We start from the raw sequence: 19591 nt of genomic DNA, 5'->3' as shown, positions 1-19591 counted from the left end.
GGGGGGGGGGGGGGGAGACCCGGCGTTGAGAGGGGGGGGGGGTTGCGGCGATGAGGGGGGGTTGCGCCGTTGAGTTGAGAGAGGGGGGGCGGCGTTGGAGGGGGGTAGGGGTGGTGGGGAGGGGGGGGGGGGGGGGTTGGAGGGAGGTAGGGGGGGTGGTTGGGGTAGGGGGCAGCGGCGTACAGAGGGGGGGGCGACGGTGCGTTGGCCCGGGCATCCGTCGCCCCCCCTCTCTGCACGCCGCTGCCCCCAAACCCCCCCCCCCCGATGCCGCAACCCCCCCCCCCCATGCCGCAACCCACCCCCCCCGATGCCGCAACCCCCCCCCGATGCCGCAACCCACCCACCCCCCCATGCCGCAACCCACCCACCCCCCCCATGCCGCAACCCCCCCCCCACACCCCACACCCCGGACACTGAACGGCGTCAACCATCATCAATGGTTAACGCCGTTTTAAAGCAACTGTGATTTTCGCCGACGTGACCCGTGGCCACGTCGGCGGGACTTCGGCCCATTCGGGCCGGAGATTTGTGGAAACTAAAAAAAAAATGAAATCCCGCCGGCGCCAGCTGTTTTCAGAGGCTGCCGGCGGGATTTGCACAGCGCCGGTATTTGGCCGGTCAGAGATTTAAAAACCCTGCGGGAGCGGGATTAACGCCGCTGCCGGCCGATTCTCCGACCCTGCGTGGGGTCGGAGAATTTCGCCCCCAGTTCTAGATTTGCCCACAAAATGAAGCATCCTCTCCACATCCACCGTGTCAATACCCTTCAGGATCTTGAAAGTTGCAATAAGGTCACCTTGATTCATTCAGTTTGGCCTCAGATATCCCTCCTTCATGAATGGACCTAGCAGGTACAAATCTAACCTGTTTTTCCCCAGAAGATAACACATCCATTCAAGTATTAGTCCAGTAAACCTCTGAACTGCTTCTAACATGTTTATATAGTTCCTTAAATAAGGAGAGCAATACTGTACACAATACTCCAGATGTGGTCTCATCAATGCCCTGTACAATTGAAGCATAACTTTTGTAATTTATTTCCCTCATTACAAATAATAACGTTCTATTTGCCTTCTGTATTACTTGCTGTACATGCATGCTAGCCTTTTGTGAGTCATGCACTAGGACACCCTTTAAATCTCAGCTCTGCAATTTCTCACATTTAGAAACGTTGTTTTAATTCTTTGACCATTTCACCTTTTCCCACATTATACTCCGTTTGCCAGATCTTTGCACATTCACTTATATCTGTGTATCTTCGTAGCCTCCTTATGTCCTCTTCACAATTTAATTTCCAACCTATACATACAAACATGCTAATTAGGAGCACCAGTAAGTCACTTGGCCCCTCAAACCTGCTCCGCCATTCAATAAGATCATGATTGATCTTCAACCCCACATTCCTGCTTATCCTTGATAACCTGTCATCCCTCGTTAATTAATAATCTATCTAGCTCGGCCTTAAAAATATCCAAAAACTCTGCTTCCATTGCTTTCAGAAACTCATGTGCCTCAGAAAACAAAATTCTCCTCACCGCTGTCATAAATGAGTGACCCATTATTTCTAAATCATAGAATCCCTGTAGTGAAGAAGGTGGCCAGTCGGCACTGACCTTCCGAAAGAGCACTCTACCTCGGCCAGCTTCCTCGCCCTCTCACCATAACCCCACCTTAACTACACATCTTTTGTACACTAACAGGCAATGTAATATGCCCAATCCACTGAACCTGCACATCTTTGGACTGTGGGAGGAAACCAGAGCATCCAGAGGAAGCCCATGCAGACAGTAAGAGAACGTGCAAGTTCCACACAGACAGTTGCCCAGGGTCGGAATCGAATCCGGGTCCCTAGCACTGTGAGGCAGCAGTGCTAACCATAGTGACTCCTGACGAGAGGAAATATCCTCTCAACATCCATCGTGTCAATACCCCTCAGGATCTTATGTTTCAATCAATTTGTCTGCACTCAAGTGGAGACGAACCTAATCTCTCCAACCTTTCCTCAAAAGACAACCCGCCCATTCTAAGTATAAGTCTTGTAAACCTTCACTGAACTGCTAACGCATTTACATCTTTCCTTAAGGCGACCAATACTGTACCTGTCTGCAAATTCCACAACCATGAAAACTCAGCTGAAGAATTCAATATTAATTCAGTTTGAATCTTGAACTGACTCAGGTTAATTTTTAGGTCCATTCATGGAGGAGAGATATTTGAGGCCAGACTAATTTGAATAATTTAATTGAACTAATCATTCATATTGGGCCCGAAGCTGGGAACTTACTGGGTAGGTTGGTGACAGAAATCACATCAACACTTTTGGGGAAAGTTTGTTGGGGCAGTAGAGTGGAGAGCAACAGAAATTGCGAAAAGATTGTGTGTTTTAAGAACAAAGTGGCTGGAAAATCCCACTGACTGGCACAAAGTGAAGTCAGAAACATGAGCCTGGGAAATAACGAGCCACACAGCATTCGACTTCTTGTTTAAAAGCCATTGAAGTAGAATTGCTACAGCACGAGGTGAGCGTGGAGTGAAAGTAGGTGCTGTTTGTTTGCTCTCCCACAAGAGAACAAGGCAGCATGTGTGGCAGAAGCTGGCTACTGAACTCTGCATTCATTATCCATGAATCCTGATAACAAATGTGGCACATCTGCACCCTTACCGTTAATTTCTTTTTTAAATTGGTGGATTTGCATATCTATGGGCCATGTATGTATATATAGCTGTAAGTTAACATTTTCAAAGGGGTTCTCCATACAATCTTGCTGCATGGATGTTACATGGCACCAGAATGGATTTAATAACTTCAGCACAGCTGTCATTATGCGTGGGCTCTTCCAGCTTGCATTGTATTATGTTTATGCTGACAGGTGTTTTATGACTGGAAGGCTGTTTCCATTGGGGCTCCGCAGGGCTCAGTACTAGATTCCCTGCTTTTTGTGTTGTATGTATAAATGATTTGGACTTAAATCTAGGGGCATGATCGTGAATTTGCAAACAAATTTTAGCTGTGTGGTTGCTAGTGAGGAAGAAAGCTGTAGACTGCAGGAAGAAATCAATGGACTGGTCAGGTGGGCAGAAAAATAGCAAATGGTGTTCACCCCATAAATTGGAGGATACTGAAGTTGTAGAGGAGGTGAGGGACTTTGGATTGCGTTTCAGCAGATCCTTGATGATAGCAGGACCGGTCGATAAGGTGGTTCAGAAGGAATATGGAATACTTGCCTTATTAGCTGAAAAATAGCTTAGAAAAGCATGGAGGTTTCTGCTGGACTATCTAAAATACTGGTTGGTCGCAATTTAAATACTGAGTGTTGTTCTAGTCACTTCATTACAGGTTGCATTAGCGAGGGTACAGAAGAGATTTATGAGGATGTTGCCAGAATTGGAAAATTGCAACTGAGGAAAGATTGGATCAGTTGAGATTACTTGAAACAGAAGAGGCTGAGGGGAGATTTAATTGAGGTCTACATGGTTGTGAGGGGCCTGGTCGCTGGCGCTGTGAAGCAACAGTGCTAACCACTGTGCTACATGCCGCTCTGCATTGCTTAGAATGTTCTAAATATCTGAACAGGAGGAATGTGAAGGGGGAGAGGTCAGATGTGAATTGCCCCTTGAGAGACACAGTGAGCTGAATGGTCTTCTGTGCTTTAATGATTCTATGCTGATCAATGCATAAGCCAGTTTCATGCTTGGGTAATCTTGCTGCTGACTGTGCCAGCCCTAAGATGAATGTTTGTAGATGTCCTTTCAGATAGTGCGGCTCATGAATGGTCAGTGGGGAGCCAATGGAATCAATTCCTGACAGTTCAATTACAGTAGTCTCGATGTTATGGAGTCATATAATTAGGGCTGTATGGAGGGCTTTAAACTAAATAGTTGGGAAGAGTTCACATGAGGGGAGATTTGGAAAGTTAAAGGGAAAGGACAAGGCATTAGTGCTGGGTAACAAAATAGTAATGGTAACCAGCGTACAAACACGGGTGCACCAATGAATTTGGTCAGAGTAGAGAAATATAGCTTTAGACTAAGAACAAGGATGGAGGGTTCAGGTGGTGGGAAAATTAAAAATCCAAAGATAAAAGCTGTGGTCGTAAGAAAGTATTGATGTGGGTGAAAACAAACTGAATTGGACAGGAAATTTAAGAGTAATACTGCATCAGTGAGTAAGGTTCATGCAGCGAATAGTAAAGAGAAATAAAATTGAAGTCACTTAATCTGAATGCATGGAGCTTGATAGATGAACTAGTAGGCAGTAATAAGGATAAATGGCTTAAATATAATCGCTGTTACGGAGGCATGGTCACAAGTTTATGGAATAAATATTCCAGGGTACATAACTTTTCAAAAAGGCAAGCAAAGTAGAAAAGGGGAGCAGTAACCAAAACAATAAAGGATTTGTGACAACTCAGAAGATTAGTATTTGAGAAAGTATCTATTTAAGTCTTAACGATACACTTAGAAAAGCATAATATGATTAGAACAAGTCAACATAATATTATAAAGGGAAATCTAGTTTGACGAGTTTTTTGAGGATATAGCTAGTGGGGGAGATATAAAGAAATCAATACATGTAGTGCACTTGGATTTCCAAAGGCATTTGATAAGGAGCCACACAATTTGGATACACAAGGTAAGGGATCATTGATTTTGGGGGAACATATCAAAATGAAAATGAAAAAATGAAAATGAAAATTGCTTATTGTCACGAGTAGGCTTCAATGAAGTTACTGTGAAAAGCCCCTAGTCGCCACATTCCTGTGCATGTCCGGGGAGGCTGGTACGGGAATCGAACCGTGCTGCTGGCCTGCTTGGTCTGCTTTAAAAGCCAGCTATTTAGCTCAGTGAGCTAAACCAGCCCTCATATAGACATGGATAGAGGATTGATTAACAGACAGGAAACAGAGAGTAGGGATAAACGGGACACTTTCAAGCTGGCAGGCTGTGACTCGTGGAGTGTCTCAAGAATCAGTGTTGTGGCCCCTGCCAGCAAAATCCAACCCTGTTTACAGAATAATCTGCTAGCATTCATAATATAGAAGGGAAAAGAAAAGCTGTGAATATTTAAAAAACATTGGAAATCCAAAATGTTCGAATTGCACAATATATCAGTTAAGCAAAAAAAAATTAATATGTGAATTATTTATCTGAATTGATCATAGATTTACCTAATTCAAATACTATACAATCATTTTTTTCATTCTTGGTTTGTTTTATTCTTTAGGCAAGTGAGAACCAAAGCGATGGAAATCTCTTATCAATTGAAAGGTAAGGAAAATACATTGTCCACCGATTGTCTACTCCCCTGCAAATCTATTTTGAATGTATAACTCACTACAACTAAATGGAGCAGTAAATATACACTATCATTTTAACACTTGGCTTGATATTGATTCTGCAGAAAGAAAGAAATTGGTTTATATACAGCACCATAACATTTCCTCAGTACATTCAAAAGCACTTCACACCCAAAGTATTCTCTTTTGCAGGCAATAGCTTTTGTAGGTAAACCCAGCAGCTAATTTGTGTAAAGCCCCAAAGAAATGGCAAATAAGTATAACATCTCTTCTGAAGCATGAAAATGACATTTATCTATGCAAACCTATCTGCACGCCAACCCCATGTGCAACAGATTTGTGAAATCCTTCACAATGAAGGTCATTCTTTACACATCTTGCTATTTCCCAAGTACCCTTTGTGTAATTTCCATGCCAGCCACTGCTGGATGTGCTGTCATGTTTTTTCTTGCAAACCAGGAAAACTCCCTATTTTTCTTGAATAGTGTCGACGGAACTTTTATGTCTCCTCGTTAAAACAGTAGAGTCCTTATTTTGTACCTCATCTGAAAGGCAGCAAATGAGTGCAGCACTTTCTCAATATTGCAGTGAAGGATCACTTAGTGTTTCGTGCTCTCATCCTGGAATGGGGTTCAAAATCTCAACATTCTGTTTTCAACAAGAGTTCTACCACTGATTCGGGTGACATTTAATGCTTCTTTGAGTTTGATCAACATTGAACATTCTCCCCGGTTATTTTAGAAGCTAAGAATTCTGTGATAATCTTAGTAATTTAATACTTGGAGGAATGTGCTTATAAACAAGCTGGAAAGTAGTTTAAGGGAAGGAGAATGAACTTGAAAAGATAAATGCAAATTACCGCTGATATAAAAATACTACTGATACAAAAATAGAAATACTATACCATCTCAGCAGGTCTGACAGCATCTGTAGAGAGAAATTGGAGCTAACATTTCGAATGTGGATGACTCTTTGTCAAAGCTAGAGGGAACTGTAAATAGGATCAGATTTCTACTGTTATTTGGGGGGTGGGGGTGGAATGGAGTAGTGGGCCTGGATAGGGAGCCAGCGATAGGTGGAGATTGACAAAGAGTTCTGGACAGAAAGACAAAGGGAATATAAATGGGGGCAATCAAGTCTAAGAAAGGTGCTGATAAAGTCGTCATAGTCCCAGATTACCATTGGCTGCTTTTCCCTTTGAGGGGAGAGCTGACTGGTGGTGATTTAACCTGAGGATTATTACACTTTAGGCGAGGTTGAGAAGGTGGGGCCATCATGAATAACCTCAGTTAATACGGGAATTGAACCTACGCTGTTGTCCTTGCCTTACATCACAAACCAGCTGTCCAGTCAACAGAGCTAAACCGGTCACCTTCGTGAATCTGCATGCGGGACCCGGACCTTCCTTGCCATTTCAGCTTGCCACCCCGCTCTCATGTCCATCCTTGGCCTTCTGCAATGTCTCAGTGAAGCCTAGCACAAACTGGAGGAGCAGCACCTCATCTTCTGATTAGGCACATTACAGCCTTCAGAACTTGGCTCTGAGTACAACATCTTCCGGCTGAGATTTCTCCTCAAACATCACCCTATCTTTCTTTCCAGCAATTCATTTTAATTTATTTCATCCTCATCATTGTCCTTCCCCCACCCACCCCACTTGGGCCACGTGTTCCCTGTTTTTAGCTTTCTTTTGGCACACTGTTTACCTTTTTGTTCTGTCATTAACATATTCTGATCTCTTAACCTGCCACTATCAGCACCTTAGCCTTGAGTAACTCCATTTATATTCCCTTTGTCGTCTTGTCCACAACATCTTTGTCAATCTTCACCTATCGCTGGCCCTCTATCCTGCTCCACGCCCTCTCCACAACCTTCCACTTCTCTCCAACTTTGACCGAGGCATCCAAACTCCATGTTAGCTCCCTTCTCTCACCACAGATGTAGCAAAAGATAAATATACCTGTGCTGATGAATTGAAATAAACATGGTTTCCATCAATTAAACATGTGAGTCACATGGCTTGCTGTCTGAGAAGTAAATTGAGACAGGTAGATACTCAGCGAGACCTTGGTGTCCTCATGCATTAGTCGCTGAAAGTAAGCATGCAGGTACAGCAGACAGTTCATGAAAATGTATGTTGGCCTTCATAGTGAGAAGATTTGAGTATAGGAATAGAGATGTTTTACTTTAATTATTTTATTTTTGTTAAATTTAGAGTACCCAATTATTTTTTCCAATTAAGGGGCAATTTAACATGGCCAATCCACCTATCCTGCACATCTTTTGGGTTGTGGGAGTGAAACCCACGCAGACACGGGGAGAATGTGAAAACTCCTCATGGACAGTGACCCAGGGCCGGGATTCGAACTCGGGTCCTCAGCACCATAGGCAGCAATGCTAACCACTGTGCCACCGTGCTGCCCTTTAATGTAATTATATAGGGTATCGGTGAGGCCACGCCTGTAAAATCTGTGCAGTTTTGGTGTCCTTATCTGAGGAAGGATGTTCTTGCTATGGAGGGAGTGCAGTGAAGGTTTACCAGGCTGATTCCTGGGATGGCAGGACTGTCATATGAGGAGAGACTTGTGTAGGTTCAGATTATATTCATTGGAGTTGAGAAAAGTGAGAGGGAATCTCATAGAAACTTACAAAATTCTAACAGGATTAGACAACGTAAAATCAGAAAGAATGTTCCCGATGGTGGGGCAGTCCAGAACAGGGATCATAATTTGAGGATAAGGGGTAAACCTTTTAGGACTGAGGAGAGGAGAAATTTCTTCACCCTAACTAATTCAGCAGGGAGTTGGGAACCTGAATTGTAACTCCAGTATACAGGAGGTTGAGAGTAGTGAGAGTAGAGAGCAGGCAGGAAGGTGGTTTAAAGTGGGTCTACTTCAACGCCAGGAGCATCTGGAATAAGGTGGGTGAGCTTGCAGCATGGGTTGGTACCTGGGACTTCGATGTTGTGGCGATTTCGGAGACATGGCTAGAGCAGGGACAGGAATGGTTGTTGCAGGTTCCGGGGTTTAGATATTTCAGTAAGCTCAGGGAAGGCGGTAAAAGAGGGGGAGGGGTGTCATTGTTAGTCAAGGACAGTATTACGGTGGCAGAAAGGACGTTTGATGAGGACTCGTCTACTGAGGTAGTATGGGCTGAGGTTGGAAACAGGAAAGGAGAGGTCACCCTGTTGGGAGTCTTTTTATAGGCCTCCGAAAAGTTCCAGAGATGTAAAGGATTGCAAAGATGATTCTGGATAGGAGCGAAAGTCATAGGGTAGTTGTTATGGGGGACTTTAACTTTCCAAATATCGACTGGAAACGCTATATATCGAGTACTTTAGATGTGTCCTTTTTTGTCCAATGTGTGCAGGAGGGTTTCCTGACACAGCATGTAGATAGGCCAACAAGAGGTGAGGCCACATTGGATTTGGTACTGGGTAATGAACCAGGACAGGTGCTAGATTTGGAGGTAGGTGAGCACTTTGGCGATAATGACCACAATTTAGTTACGTTTACTTTCGTGATGGAAAGGTATAGGTATATACCGCAGGGCAAGAGTTATAGCTGGGGGAAAGGCAATTATGATGTGATGAGGCAAGATGTAGGATGCATAGGTTGGGGAAGGAAACTGCAGGGGATGGGTACAATTGAAATGTGGATCTCGTTCAAGCAACAGCTACTGCATGTCCTTAATAAGTATGTACCTGTCAGGCAGGGAGGAAGTGGTCGAGCGAGGGAACCATGGTTTACTAAAGTAGTTGAATCACTTGTCAAGAGGAAGAAGGAGGCTTATGTAAAGATGAGATGTGAAGGTTCAGTTAGGGCGCTCAAGAGTTACAAGTTAGCTAGGAAGGACCTAAAGACAGAGCTAGGAAGAGCCAGGAGGGGACATGAGAAGTCTTTGGCAGGAAGGATCAAGAATAACCCTAAAGTTTTCTATAGGTATGTCAGAAATAAAAGAGTGACTAGGGTAAGAATAGGACCAGTCAAGGACAGTAGTGGGAAGTTGTGCGTGGAGTCCGAGGAGATAGGAGAGATGCTAAATGAATATTCACACAGGAAAAAGACAATGTTGTCGAGGAGAATACTGAGATACAGGCTACTAGACTAGAAGGGCTTGAGGTTCATAAGGAGGAAGTGTTAGCAATTCTGTAAAGTGTGAAAATAGATAAGTCTGCTGGGCCGGATGGGATTTATCCTAGGATTCTCTGGGAAGCTAGGGAGGAGATTGCTGAGCCTTTGGCTTTGATCTTTATGTCGTCATTGTCTACAGGAATAGTGCCAGGACTGGAGGATAGCAAATGTTGTCCCCTTGTTCAAGAAGGGTAGTAGAGAGAACCCCGGTAACTATAGACCAGTGAGCCTTACTTCTGTTGTGGGCAAAGTCTTGGAAAGGTTTGTAAGATATAGGATTTGTAATCATCTAGAAAGGAATAATTTGATTAGGGGTAGTCAACACGGTTTTGTGAAGGGTAGGTCGTGCCTCACAAACCTTATTGAGTTATTTGAGAAGGTGACCAAACAGGTGGACGAGGGTAAAGCAGTTGATGTGGTGTATATGGATTTCAGTAAAGCGTTTGATAAGGTTCACCACGGTAAGCTATTGCAGAAAATACGGAGGCATGGGATTCAGGGTGATTTAGCAGTTTGGATCAGAAATTGGCTAGCTGTAAGAAGACAGGGTGGTGGTTGATGGTAAAAGTTCAACCTGGAGTTCAGTTACTAGTGGTGTACCACAAGGATCTGTTTTGGGACCACTGCTTTTTGTCATTTTTATAAATGACCTGGAGAAGGGCGTAGAAGGATGGGTGAGTAAATTTTCAGATGACGCTAAAGTCGGTGGAGTTGTGGACAGTGCGTAAGGATGTTGCAGTTTACAGAGGGACATAGATAAGCTGCAGAGCTGGGCTGAGAGGTGGCAAATGGCGTTTAATGCGGAAAAGTGTGAGGTGATTCATTTTGGAAGGCAAGAAGTCACTGTCCGTGTGCAGTTTGCACATTCTCCCTGGGTTTGCGTGGGTCTTGCCCCCACAGCCCAACGATGTGCAAGGTAGGTGGATTGGCCACGCTAAATTGCCCCTTAATTGGAAAAAATGAATTGGGTACTCTAAATTTATTTTTAAAAAAGATAAGTCAGCATTCAATAACTTCTAAGTATGAGCATGAGGGACAAATGGGAATATGAGGAAATACCTTTCATATTCATAAAACTGAAATGCTTTGACATTAAAATTAAGTTATCTTGTCTCCACACTAACAATTGGTTTCCATGTTATGTAGTTCAGAACAGTTTGAAGATCAGTTAGAAGATGGAATTTCAGTCGATGACTTGGAGCTCATCAAAGACCGAGAGTCTGCTATTAAGCAGCTGGAGGTACGTATTCTTTGTTGCATAACAATTTATATAAAACTGCACATTTCATAATGTTTGTATTCTTTCTTCACACCATCAGATATTAATTTTCATTCACCATGGGACATATGCTAAGTAGTGGAGCCCAGGAACAGGGGTCAGCCATTTAGTCCCTTGAGCCTTCTGCCATGAGACCATGGCCGATCTGGCACTGGACTCCCATGTACTGACCATTCCTCAATCGGCTAAAAAGGAACTGTTAGTCTCCATTTTAAAATTCTCACTTGATCAAGCTTCAGCTGCTGTTTTCAGAAGATAAACTCCAAACTTCTGTCCACATTCCATAAAAAGGTGCTTCCCAATTTCACTCCTGAAAGGTTTGGTTCTATTTTTTTTTAGAAGGCTATGCTCCTTGGCCCAACATTCCCCTCATCAACAGTCATCATTACTAGCCATCTCCATAATGTGCTGTGACTCAGTCTGCAGATGTGAAGGCAAGCCTTTGATTCTTCTCTGCAGTCCAGAATAAGTAGTCGAGAAAGCCTGATCCAATTCTCCTCTTCTTTGGTCAAGTATCTAAATTCTAAATCCCGAAAAAGCTCAGAAGGGCATAAAATCCAGTGAGACAGGTCCGTTCAGCTCCTTAGGCTTACACGTCATATATGATTATTCTATAACTTGGCTTTCCTCTCATGTCATCGACTGATCTTTGAAAAGAACTAGTTTCATTTCTATTACTCCATTGAAGGAATAAATCAAATAACGGTATTAAATATATTTTAAAAATCTGTCGCCAACTAGGCTGCAAATGTTTGATATTCCAAATGAATTACAATCAGTATTCTATGGAAAGAAGGACCCTGCCCGCTATCTGGCACATGATAGTAACATCATTTTGATCTCACATTTTAAAATTAATGGGTTAATAGATTTATTTCAGAAAATATTATTTAAGGTTTTTCTGCAAATGATGTCCGCAAACCATGTTCATATGTTTTGGTTCTGTCCAAAGCTGGAGGATTACTGGAAGGAAGTGTTTAGGGTAATCTCTAAAGTGGTGCACGTGAAACTGGACCCAGGCCCTCGGGAGGTCATATTCGGGGTGTCAGACCAGCTGGGGTTGGAAACGGATGCAGAGGCAGATGTTGTAGTCTTCGCCTCGTTGATCGCCGGAAGGCGGATCCTGTTAGGGTGGAGATCAACCCCTCCACCCTGTGCCCTGGCGTGGCGGGGAAACCTGCTGGAATTCTTAACGCTTGAAAAGGCCAAATTTGAACTGAGGGGAAGGATGGAGGGATTCTACAATTCATGGGCATTATTCATTATGCACTTTCGAGAATTGGATCACATCGAACTTTAGGGGGGTTGGGGGCTGGGCGGGTTGGGGCGAGGGGGACTGTATGTGTTAATGGTGACTCTGGGTGATTCATGATTCCTTTTTGTCATTTGTTAATGTTAACATGCAGACCAATGTCTGGGGTTTGGTGGGAGGATGGAATTGTTATTGAGTAACATTTTTAACATATTCGTTACTAATTGTTGTTTATTGTTGGGTGTAAATTTGGGAGAAAATGTGAAAAAAGAGGAGAATAAAATAATATATTTTTTAAAATTAAATCATAAGGTGTGCATTAAAGCCCCTGGGAGAAGTATCAAGTTTTCCATTCTCCTCCATTATCCACTTCAGCTGGCATGATCAATACACTGAAAGCATGTAATAACTATAGTTTGAGGAGTACTAAATACAAAGCAAGTTATGTTAATTCTTTTTTGTGTAGGAATGTCAATTCTGAGAGAACTCTAAACTCAAGCACATTAAATCTTTATTAACTATACAACATAATCAGAAAATGCTCAATGAACAGCACATATGAAATATAGATAATGAGGGAGGTGAACCTCAATCAGAAATTCCCCAATTGGGCCAAATAAATCAAAGATCATAGAATTTACAGTGCAGTTACAAATAGACTTTTAATCAACTAACTTAGTTGGGACACATCTTAGTATTTGTTTTAACTTGTAAAATAACTCTCTGTTGTTCATTTCAGTCTGATATCCTGGACATTAATGAAATATTTAAAGACTTGGGAATGATGATTCATGAGCAAGGAGACCTGGTTGGTAAGCATCTTGTGTTCCGATATGTTCTTAGCTGTGCTCTGGGATCAGGTACAGCAATTTGAAAACTGCTGCGAGTGGCAATGTCTTCTAACTAACATTTTGAGATGAGGTAGTTATTTGTAGGCTTTCCAGAAGTTAATCAAATGAGACATTTTGTTTGCTGTACACTATTTCAGATGTCATGGATTTTGTTCCTGTTGTGTAAGTAACTAAATTTAATGCAGTAACAAGTTTCCATTATCTATTTGGTCAAAACGTTTGACTTGCCTTTGAGGTTCTTTTCAATCCGGAAAAGAATTTTGAAATAGGAAAAGTACATAACAGTGCAATTTTTTGATGAAAAAGTGGTTGTTTTTAAATATATAATATATAAAGTAGGGTGCTCTTTCCAAGGGCCGGTGTAGACTCGATGGGCCAAATGGCCTCCTGCTGCACTGTAGGGATTCTAGTCTATTATAAAGGGTTAGGTAAAGTAAAGTCGCCATAGTCCCAGATGACCATAGGCTGCTTTCCACTTTTGAGGGATAGAGCTGACTGGTGGTGATTTGACCTGAGGATCACCACACCTCAGGTGAGGGGCGAGGTTGAGAAGGTGACGCCTTCATGAATAACCGCAACAGAGGCTTAAACTAGCATTATGGTTATTTACAGACAGAAACTGTCTTTGTGACAGGTAACCTAGTCGAATTAAGTAGGAAATGTTAGCATCACATTTTATAGTGGTGATTGTTGCCACGGTCATGATGACAACAGGAAGTATGCATCCTAAGGTATTTAACATTTTTTGATGAATGATGTATCTGGTGATTTACTGTTGTTGTGTATTTCTTCTTTTCTGCTAATTAATGCCAAATCAAAGTAAACCAATTGCAATTTTAAATAGAAGATGGGGGTTCTTGCATTGTCCTTTAATTGATTACATCAATTAAATCTTATTTATTCAACCAAAACAAAATCCATGACTTCCGAAAGAGTGTATAATGAACCACAATTACTCTTTTGATTAGCTCCTGGAATGCCTACAAATTATAAACTTAGCTGAATAAGTCCAATAGAAGATACTGTCAGCAGTTTATCTTCATTACAGCTTAATATAGCTTCTAAAATTTTGCTTGAAGCATCCTTGTGGTTCTTGACTCAATTATGCACGAGTACTGCACTGTACTTGCACTTATAGCAACATAAATATGGAGCAAGAATCCAAGGATAGCTCTTATGAAATAGGATGCATTGTAACCGGCAGTTTAATTCCCAGTATTCGCTACAATATTTCATGATTCAACATGCAGTATGGTACTGCATAAATGCCTGTGCATGTGGAATGATGTACTGAATTTAAAGAAAGGAGGGTATTAATTGGGAGGTGTTTGGGTATAATAGGTGTGAAAGTGTGATTCCATTACTGAAAAATATTGGGTGATTTGGTCCAAAGAAATTGTCTAATTCGCAAACAATCAGAATCAGATCATGAAAGTTGAATTCTGCTTTTGTTCAATATGTATATTCTGAAATCTACCTATCATCATATTCGAAGGTCTAATTAGCCCAAGGAGACTGTCCTTTTAAGAAATTGCATCCATGTGTATTCAAGGTTGACGTATTTGTTATTTTCCATAATAGTTGTTGTAATTACGGTTAGCTTTACTTCAAACGTTGCCTGGCATCAGTTTCTTCCTATACCATTAGAATATAGACCTCTAGCTACTTCAGAGGCCTCATAAAATGTTAAAGTCCGTAGGCTTTTGTTGACGGATCGTAACTTATTTCCCAGAGTTGCACACCAACATCCATGATTTGGATTTTGATTTTGTTTATTGTCACGTTTAACGAGGTACAGTGAAAAAGTATTTTTTTTACGAGCAGTTCAACAGATCCTTAAGTACATGAAAAGAAAATACATAATAGGGCAACACAAGGTACACAATGTAACTACATAACTCCGGCATCGGGTGAAGCAGATAGGGTAAAGGGATGTTAAGGGAATAAAGGGGAAATCCCAGGACTTAACACAGCCTTCATAGGGTTGTTAACACCAGCGAGTGTTGAATTCGCAGATAAGACTATAGAGGCTTCATTATTTTGGGTTAATGGACTTTATAATGAATTGAATGTGTGCATGTCTGGCCTTTGTTATTCTATAGTAATGAGGGAAATTGGTGACTGATGCGCAGCTTGTGCAGTCTAGTCAATCAGTATAAGATCGTGACCTTCACATGTAAACATCATTTAACCCAGCCCTCCATCCGTTCACTATTTCTGATTGGTCTTTTATCTTTTCTGGAAAGGAACTACACTAACCCTAATGCAAAATACAATAAAGTTGAAGTTGCTGCTATCTAGATGGTTTAAGCTTGAATTGTACCGATTTGTGATCCTTTTGTCTTGGACTTGTATGTGGTTGAGTCGTAATAGTTTGCTAAATATAACTTGTGACATATTTTATACACTGGTCTGTCACCTTATATGATCATTGGTCTCTAGGTTGACTTTGTTAATTTAGTTGATGATATTGCTAGGGTTTTTAAGAGATAATCCAAAAAAAAGTCATTCTCTATTTTGGAATGTCCACTAATCATCTGGATGAATGATTATGATGGTAGAATGCTTGAGAACCGTTGAAATTGTAATCTTAATCATATAAACAAAATAAGTTGAAGAAAAGTTCATTTTGGCCTCTTGACTTCAAAGGTTATGCCTTCCTTATCAAGAACTTTGATATCCAGTGGATATGAATAAATGTAGGTTAGTTCTTCACATATGAAAACTTCCTTTTGTTTTAGTGATAATGTAAATTTTCCTACTTGTTTCTGTAGATAGCATAGAAGCTAATGTGGAAACTGCTGAAGTACATGTTCAGCAAGCAAACCAACAGCTGAGCAGAGCATCTGATTACCAGGTATGCTGCGTTTTTGGAAAGTTTAGTGGGTAAATTGCAAGGCAGATGGAATATTTTAAATTAACAATAAGTTTGGTTTTCATTCTCATTCTCCTTGCCCTGTGCCCACTCCCTCACATTTGGCCACTGGACAAGCAATGCTTGATATAAAAATTTTCATCTTTGTTCACCTTCCTAGCTTTTCATTTCTTTCAGCCCCGCAACCCTTAGCGGTATATGTTTTCTTCTAATTTTGGCCTCTTCTGATCCCCAATTTTAATTGCTCAACCAATGGTGACCATTCCTTCATTTGCCTAGGCCCAAGCTCTGCAGTTCCGTGTCTCCATCCTCTCTGCCTCATTTTACCTCCTTTACAGAACTTAATAAAATCCACATCGTTGGCCAAGCCTTTGGTGATCTGATCTTATGGGTGTGATCAACCGGCCATGTCATGCACAAATCGGAGTGTGACGCTGCCCGGAGAAGCATCCCGCGGGCTTACCGGCAGCCAGTAAGCCTCGCAAGGTCTATCCGGACAAGGGTGTGGGCCATACCCATGAAAGGAGGGTGGAGGGAGGTATGAAGGGTGGGAGTGGGTATGAAGTAGCCTCGAGAGGATTGGGGAATGGTGGGGTGTGGTAATGCTCATGTGTGTGGGGTTAGGGTGGGGAAGGTGACATTGCCAATGGATGGGGGAGGGGTGGGAGACCGACAAGCTCACTTGGAGATCGGGGTAACCTTTCAAAATGACGTCCTGATCTCTCAGGAGTTGGTCTGACCAATGAGTTCACCTCCCTAGAGATGAAAATAATTTTTTTTTCCCAATGAAGTGGCAATTTAGCAAGTCCAATCCACCTGCACATATTTTTGGGTTGTGGGGATGAGACCTATGCCGACACGGGGAGATTGTGCAAACTCCATACGGTGACCTGGGGCCGCGATCGAACCCATGTCCTCTGCGCCACGCGGCAGCAGTACTAACCACTATGCCACCGTGCTGCCCGAAAATAATTTTAAGGCCTGGACTTTTTGGCCACACCTGCCGCAACATCGTCACAGACAGGACAGGGACCATGTAACGGTCAATTGACCACTGGCGGGAATTTCCGGTTGCCGGGCGAGCACGCTGAAAAATCCCGACCTAAATGTGGGTTAAACCTGTGAGAAGCTCCCTAGGACCCAAAAAAGTGACCGTGTGAGATAGCAGTGGCGAACTCCCAGCAAATGCCACCACAAATGACACTTGGAATCTTTTCTGTTGGATCGTGTGCAATATCTTCTGATTTGGCTTGGTGTCACACTTTATGATGCTTCTGTGAAGTGCCTTTAGACGTTACATTACTTTTAAGGTGTTATATGACAAAAGTTAATGATTACAGTTTATTGTTGAGTTATTTAATCATCATGCGTAATTAGCTGTAGAGTGCCGCACTTATCTCACAGTGGAAATCTACCTACTGGTAGATTTAAATGTATTTTTATTTGCCTCCATTATATTTAGAAGTAATTAGATTTATCTTTTGTTCCCACAGCGGAAATCTCGTAAGAAGATGTTCATATTAATCGTTGTATTGGTAGTCTTAGCTGTGGTAGTGGGAGTCATTATCTGGGCTTCTGTGAGAAAATGAATTCTGAAGATTTAGCATAGACATTGCACTTGAAAACAGGCATAATGTTAACATTAATAGAATTGGAGTTATTTTACTGAAGCCTAATACTTTATTCAAACAAATAATTTAGAAAATTAAACATCTCAGAAGTGGCTTTCTAGCAATATAATCAGAACATGTAATTTATAATGCCATGCTTCACAAATTCAAGTGTCACTGTTTTAATAACATACAACTTTAAATCTCTTAATGGTTGGGACAACATGTCTTACAATGTTTTTTTCCCATGCCTGGTTGCCACATTCTAATCCTCAAGCTTTGCTGACTATTGTCGATTTATTTATGTTTGACCTAATTTCCAGCAAAAGGCATTCCATTTGGTAAAAGTGTGTCTGGACCTGTGCCGAAATTGATTTTTCAGTTTTGATTTAAAACGGTGCCAGTTTAACCTTTTCTATTTTGCTCATTTGTTGGTAGCTTTGATTATGTGCCTGCCCATAATAATCTCTAAAAAGGAACAATGCACTTGTCATATTAACGGTATATAAGACTTCTTCAAGTTAACTTGCGATTATCTGGTGTTTGCAATATTTGCACTGAATGGAGCTAGTCTGACTTTGTACCCTATACATCCCTTTGTATTGTGTGTAATATGAACAATACAGAAAGGACTATATTTATATTCCTCGGGGATGTATTACGTATTTTAATACAAGTTGTGCCATTTTGAGATTGTATGCTTCCATATGGTTTTTCAGATTTGGATTAAAATTAGACTGAACAAAATGCAAATATGCTGCTTTAATAAACTATTTGCCAATATCGTTGTGCTATCATGACTGTCAAGCAACTTTAGACAATATTCATTTTATAAGCCACAAATGTTGTTTGTGAGGTTCGACGTGAAAACCAATGAACGTTTTATTTCTATTATTTTGAATATTTAAATTCAAATGGAATGCCTCAGACTGGTTACATAGCCACAACAAAACATTGTGTGGGAGGAAGGGGGGAGGGGGAGGAATGTTACTAAATACAAGCTAATCAATAAGCAGAAGACAACTGAATTTATTAAGACTATTTGCACTCGCAGTAAGGATCACCATACCTGGCATTTTTATATTCTTGCAGAAAGCTAGCATGTTACTGAAACACCGTTCCCAGTTTTTCATATCTTTGCTGTAATATTAAGGTTGTGTTCAGAAACATTCTGTTTTAAATAAATATATATATATATATACATGTCTAATAAATACTGATCACCTTCAACAGAAATCGGATCGCAGTCTTGTATCAGTGTTTGATAACATACATGACGCCCTTCCCTAACAAGTGATGAGTTGCCGTAAAAATTAGGATCTCGTAATATGTAAGCTATGAGGTTTGGGTAGGGAGAGGAGTTTATTGTCAGTATCTTGGTTATGAAAAATCTTGACTACCCTCAAATGGACGAAGCAAAAAAAATGCGCTATCATCTAAGAAACAGATTCTGGATCCCTGTCCCAGAATATATTTGCTCTTAAAATTTATTTTGTAACCAGACATCCAATAACATTTTGTATCCTCTACGGAAGTCTGCAAAACACGGGAACATAATCATTGTCTTAAAATGCAGGTTGTTCAGGCCGCAATTTTAGCTCTTTCTCATGACACTGTAATTTCCAGTAGGTATTGAGATTCTGCTTTGATTAAAGGCTATTTGTGGGGTGGTGAATGTGATATGTGGCCAATGATTCCTGCCATTTTATTCAAGTGCAACCTCTAGATAGAGAATGCAACTGGAGGGTGGTGGGCATAGGACAATGTAATACAGCATTATTATACTGCTTGCGATATGATTAGAGGTTAGGAAATTCCACTTTATATGGAAAAATCAAAACCATTCATTGTTCAATCATGGTTGGATGACAAGTCCATCAAATGTTTTACATATTCGGGATCAAAAAGTCAGTTGTTCCCCCTAGTATGGAATAGATCTAATAGATTTATCTTTCCTTACATTATTTTAAAGTGTTAAATTTTGATCTGTAGTAGTTTGCACTGTTTTCATTTTTGACTGCTCAGATTGGCAAGGAGATATCCAGATTTGGGTTTTACATTACTGTTCTACTACTGGTTTCCAAGAGTTGTTACCGTGTTGGGCAATGAGTTGGTAAATGTATGAGATGGTAAAACTGAAAAAGGGTTAAGCTTCAAAATATCAACCTTTTAAGGCTTGGTGAAATGCACTAAATTCTGTTTCCAATGTACTGACTTTTCTCGTGTGAGGTAGAGTTGATTGACATGTATGTGAAGGTGTTGGCCCTGTTAATTTCTTAGTTACTGAAAAG

General features: G+C 41.3%; 1 protein-coding gene across 4 annotated transcripts in view; it reads left to right on the top strand.

Moving 5' to 3' along the window:
• LOC119967382 (syntaxin-7-like) overlaps window positions 1–18085 on the top strand; it is a 52806-nt gene extending 34721 nt beyond the window's left edge. For all 4 annotated transcript variants that reach the window (XM_038799877.1, XM_038799876.1, XM_038799879.1 and 1 more), the window contains 5 exons: window positions 5228–5271; window positions 10580–10673; window positions 12704–12776; window positions 15590–15672; window positions 17184–18085. In XM_038799877.1, coding sequence (XP_038655805.1) covers window positions 5228–5271; window positions 10580–10673; window positions 12704–12776; window positions 15590–15672; window positions 17184–17279 — 390 coding nt within the window. In that variant the 3' untranslated portion in view covers window positions 17280–18085. The remainder of the gene's footprint in view (window positions 1–5227; window positions 5272–10579; window positions 10674–12703; window positions 12777–15589; window positions 15673–17183) is intronic.
• Window positions 18086–19591: the final 1506 nt, after the last annotated feature.

This window comes from Scyliorhinus canicula, chromosome 6 (genome assembly GCF_902713615.1).
Source record: "Scyliorhinus canicula chromosome 6, sScyCan1.1, whole genome shotgun sequence".
Taxonomy (NCBI): Eukaryota; Metazoa; Chordata; class Chondrichthyes; order Carcharhiniformes; family Scyliorhinidae; genus Scyliorhinus; species Scyliorhinus canicula.
This window is presented reverse-complemented; position numbering and strand designations above follow the sequence as displayed.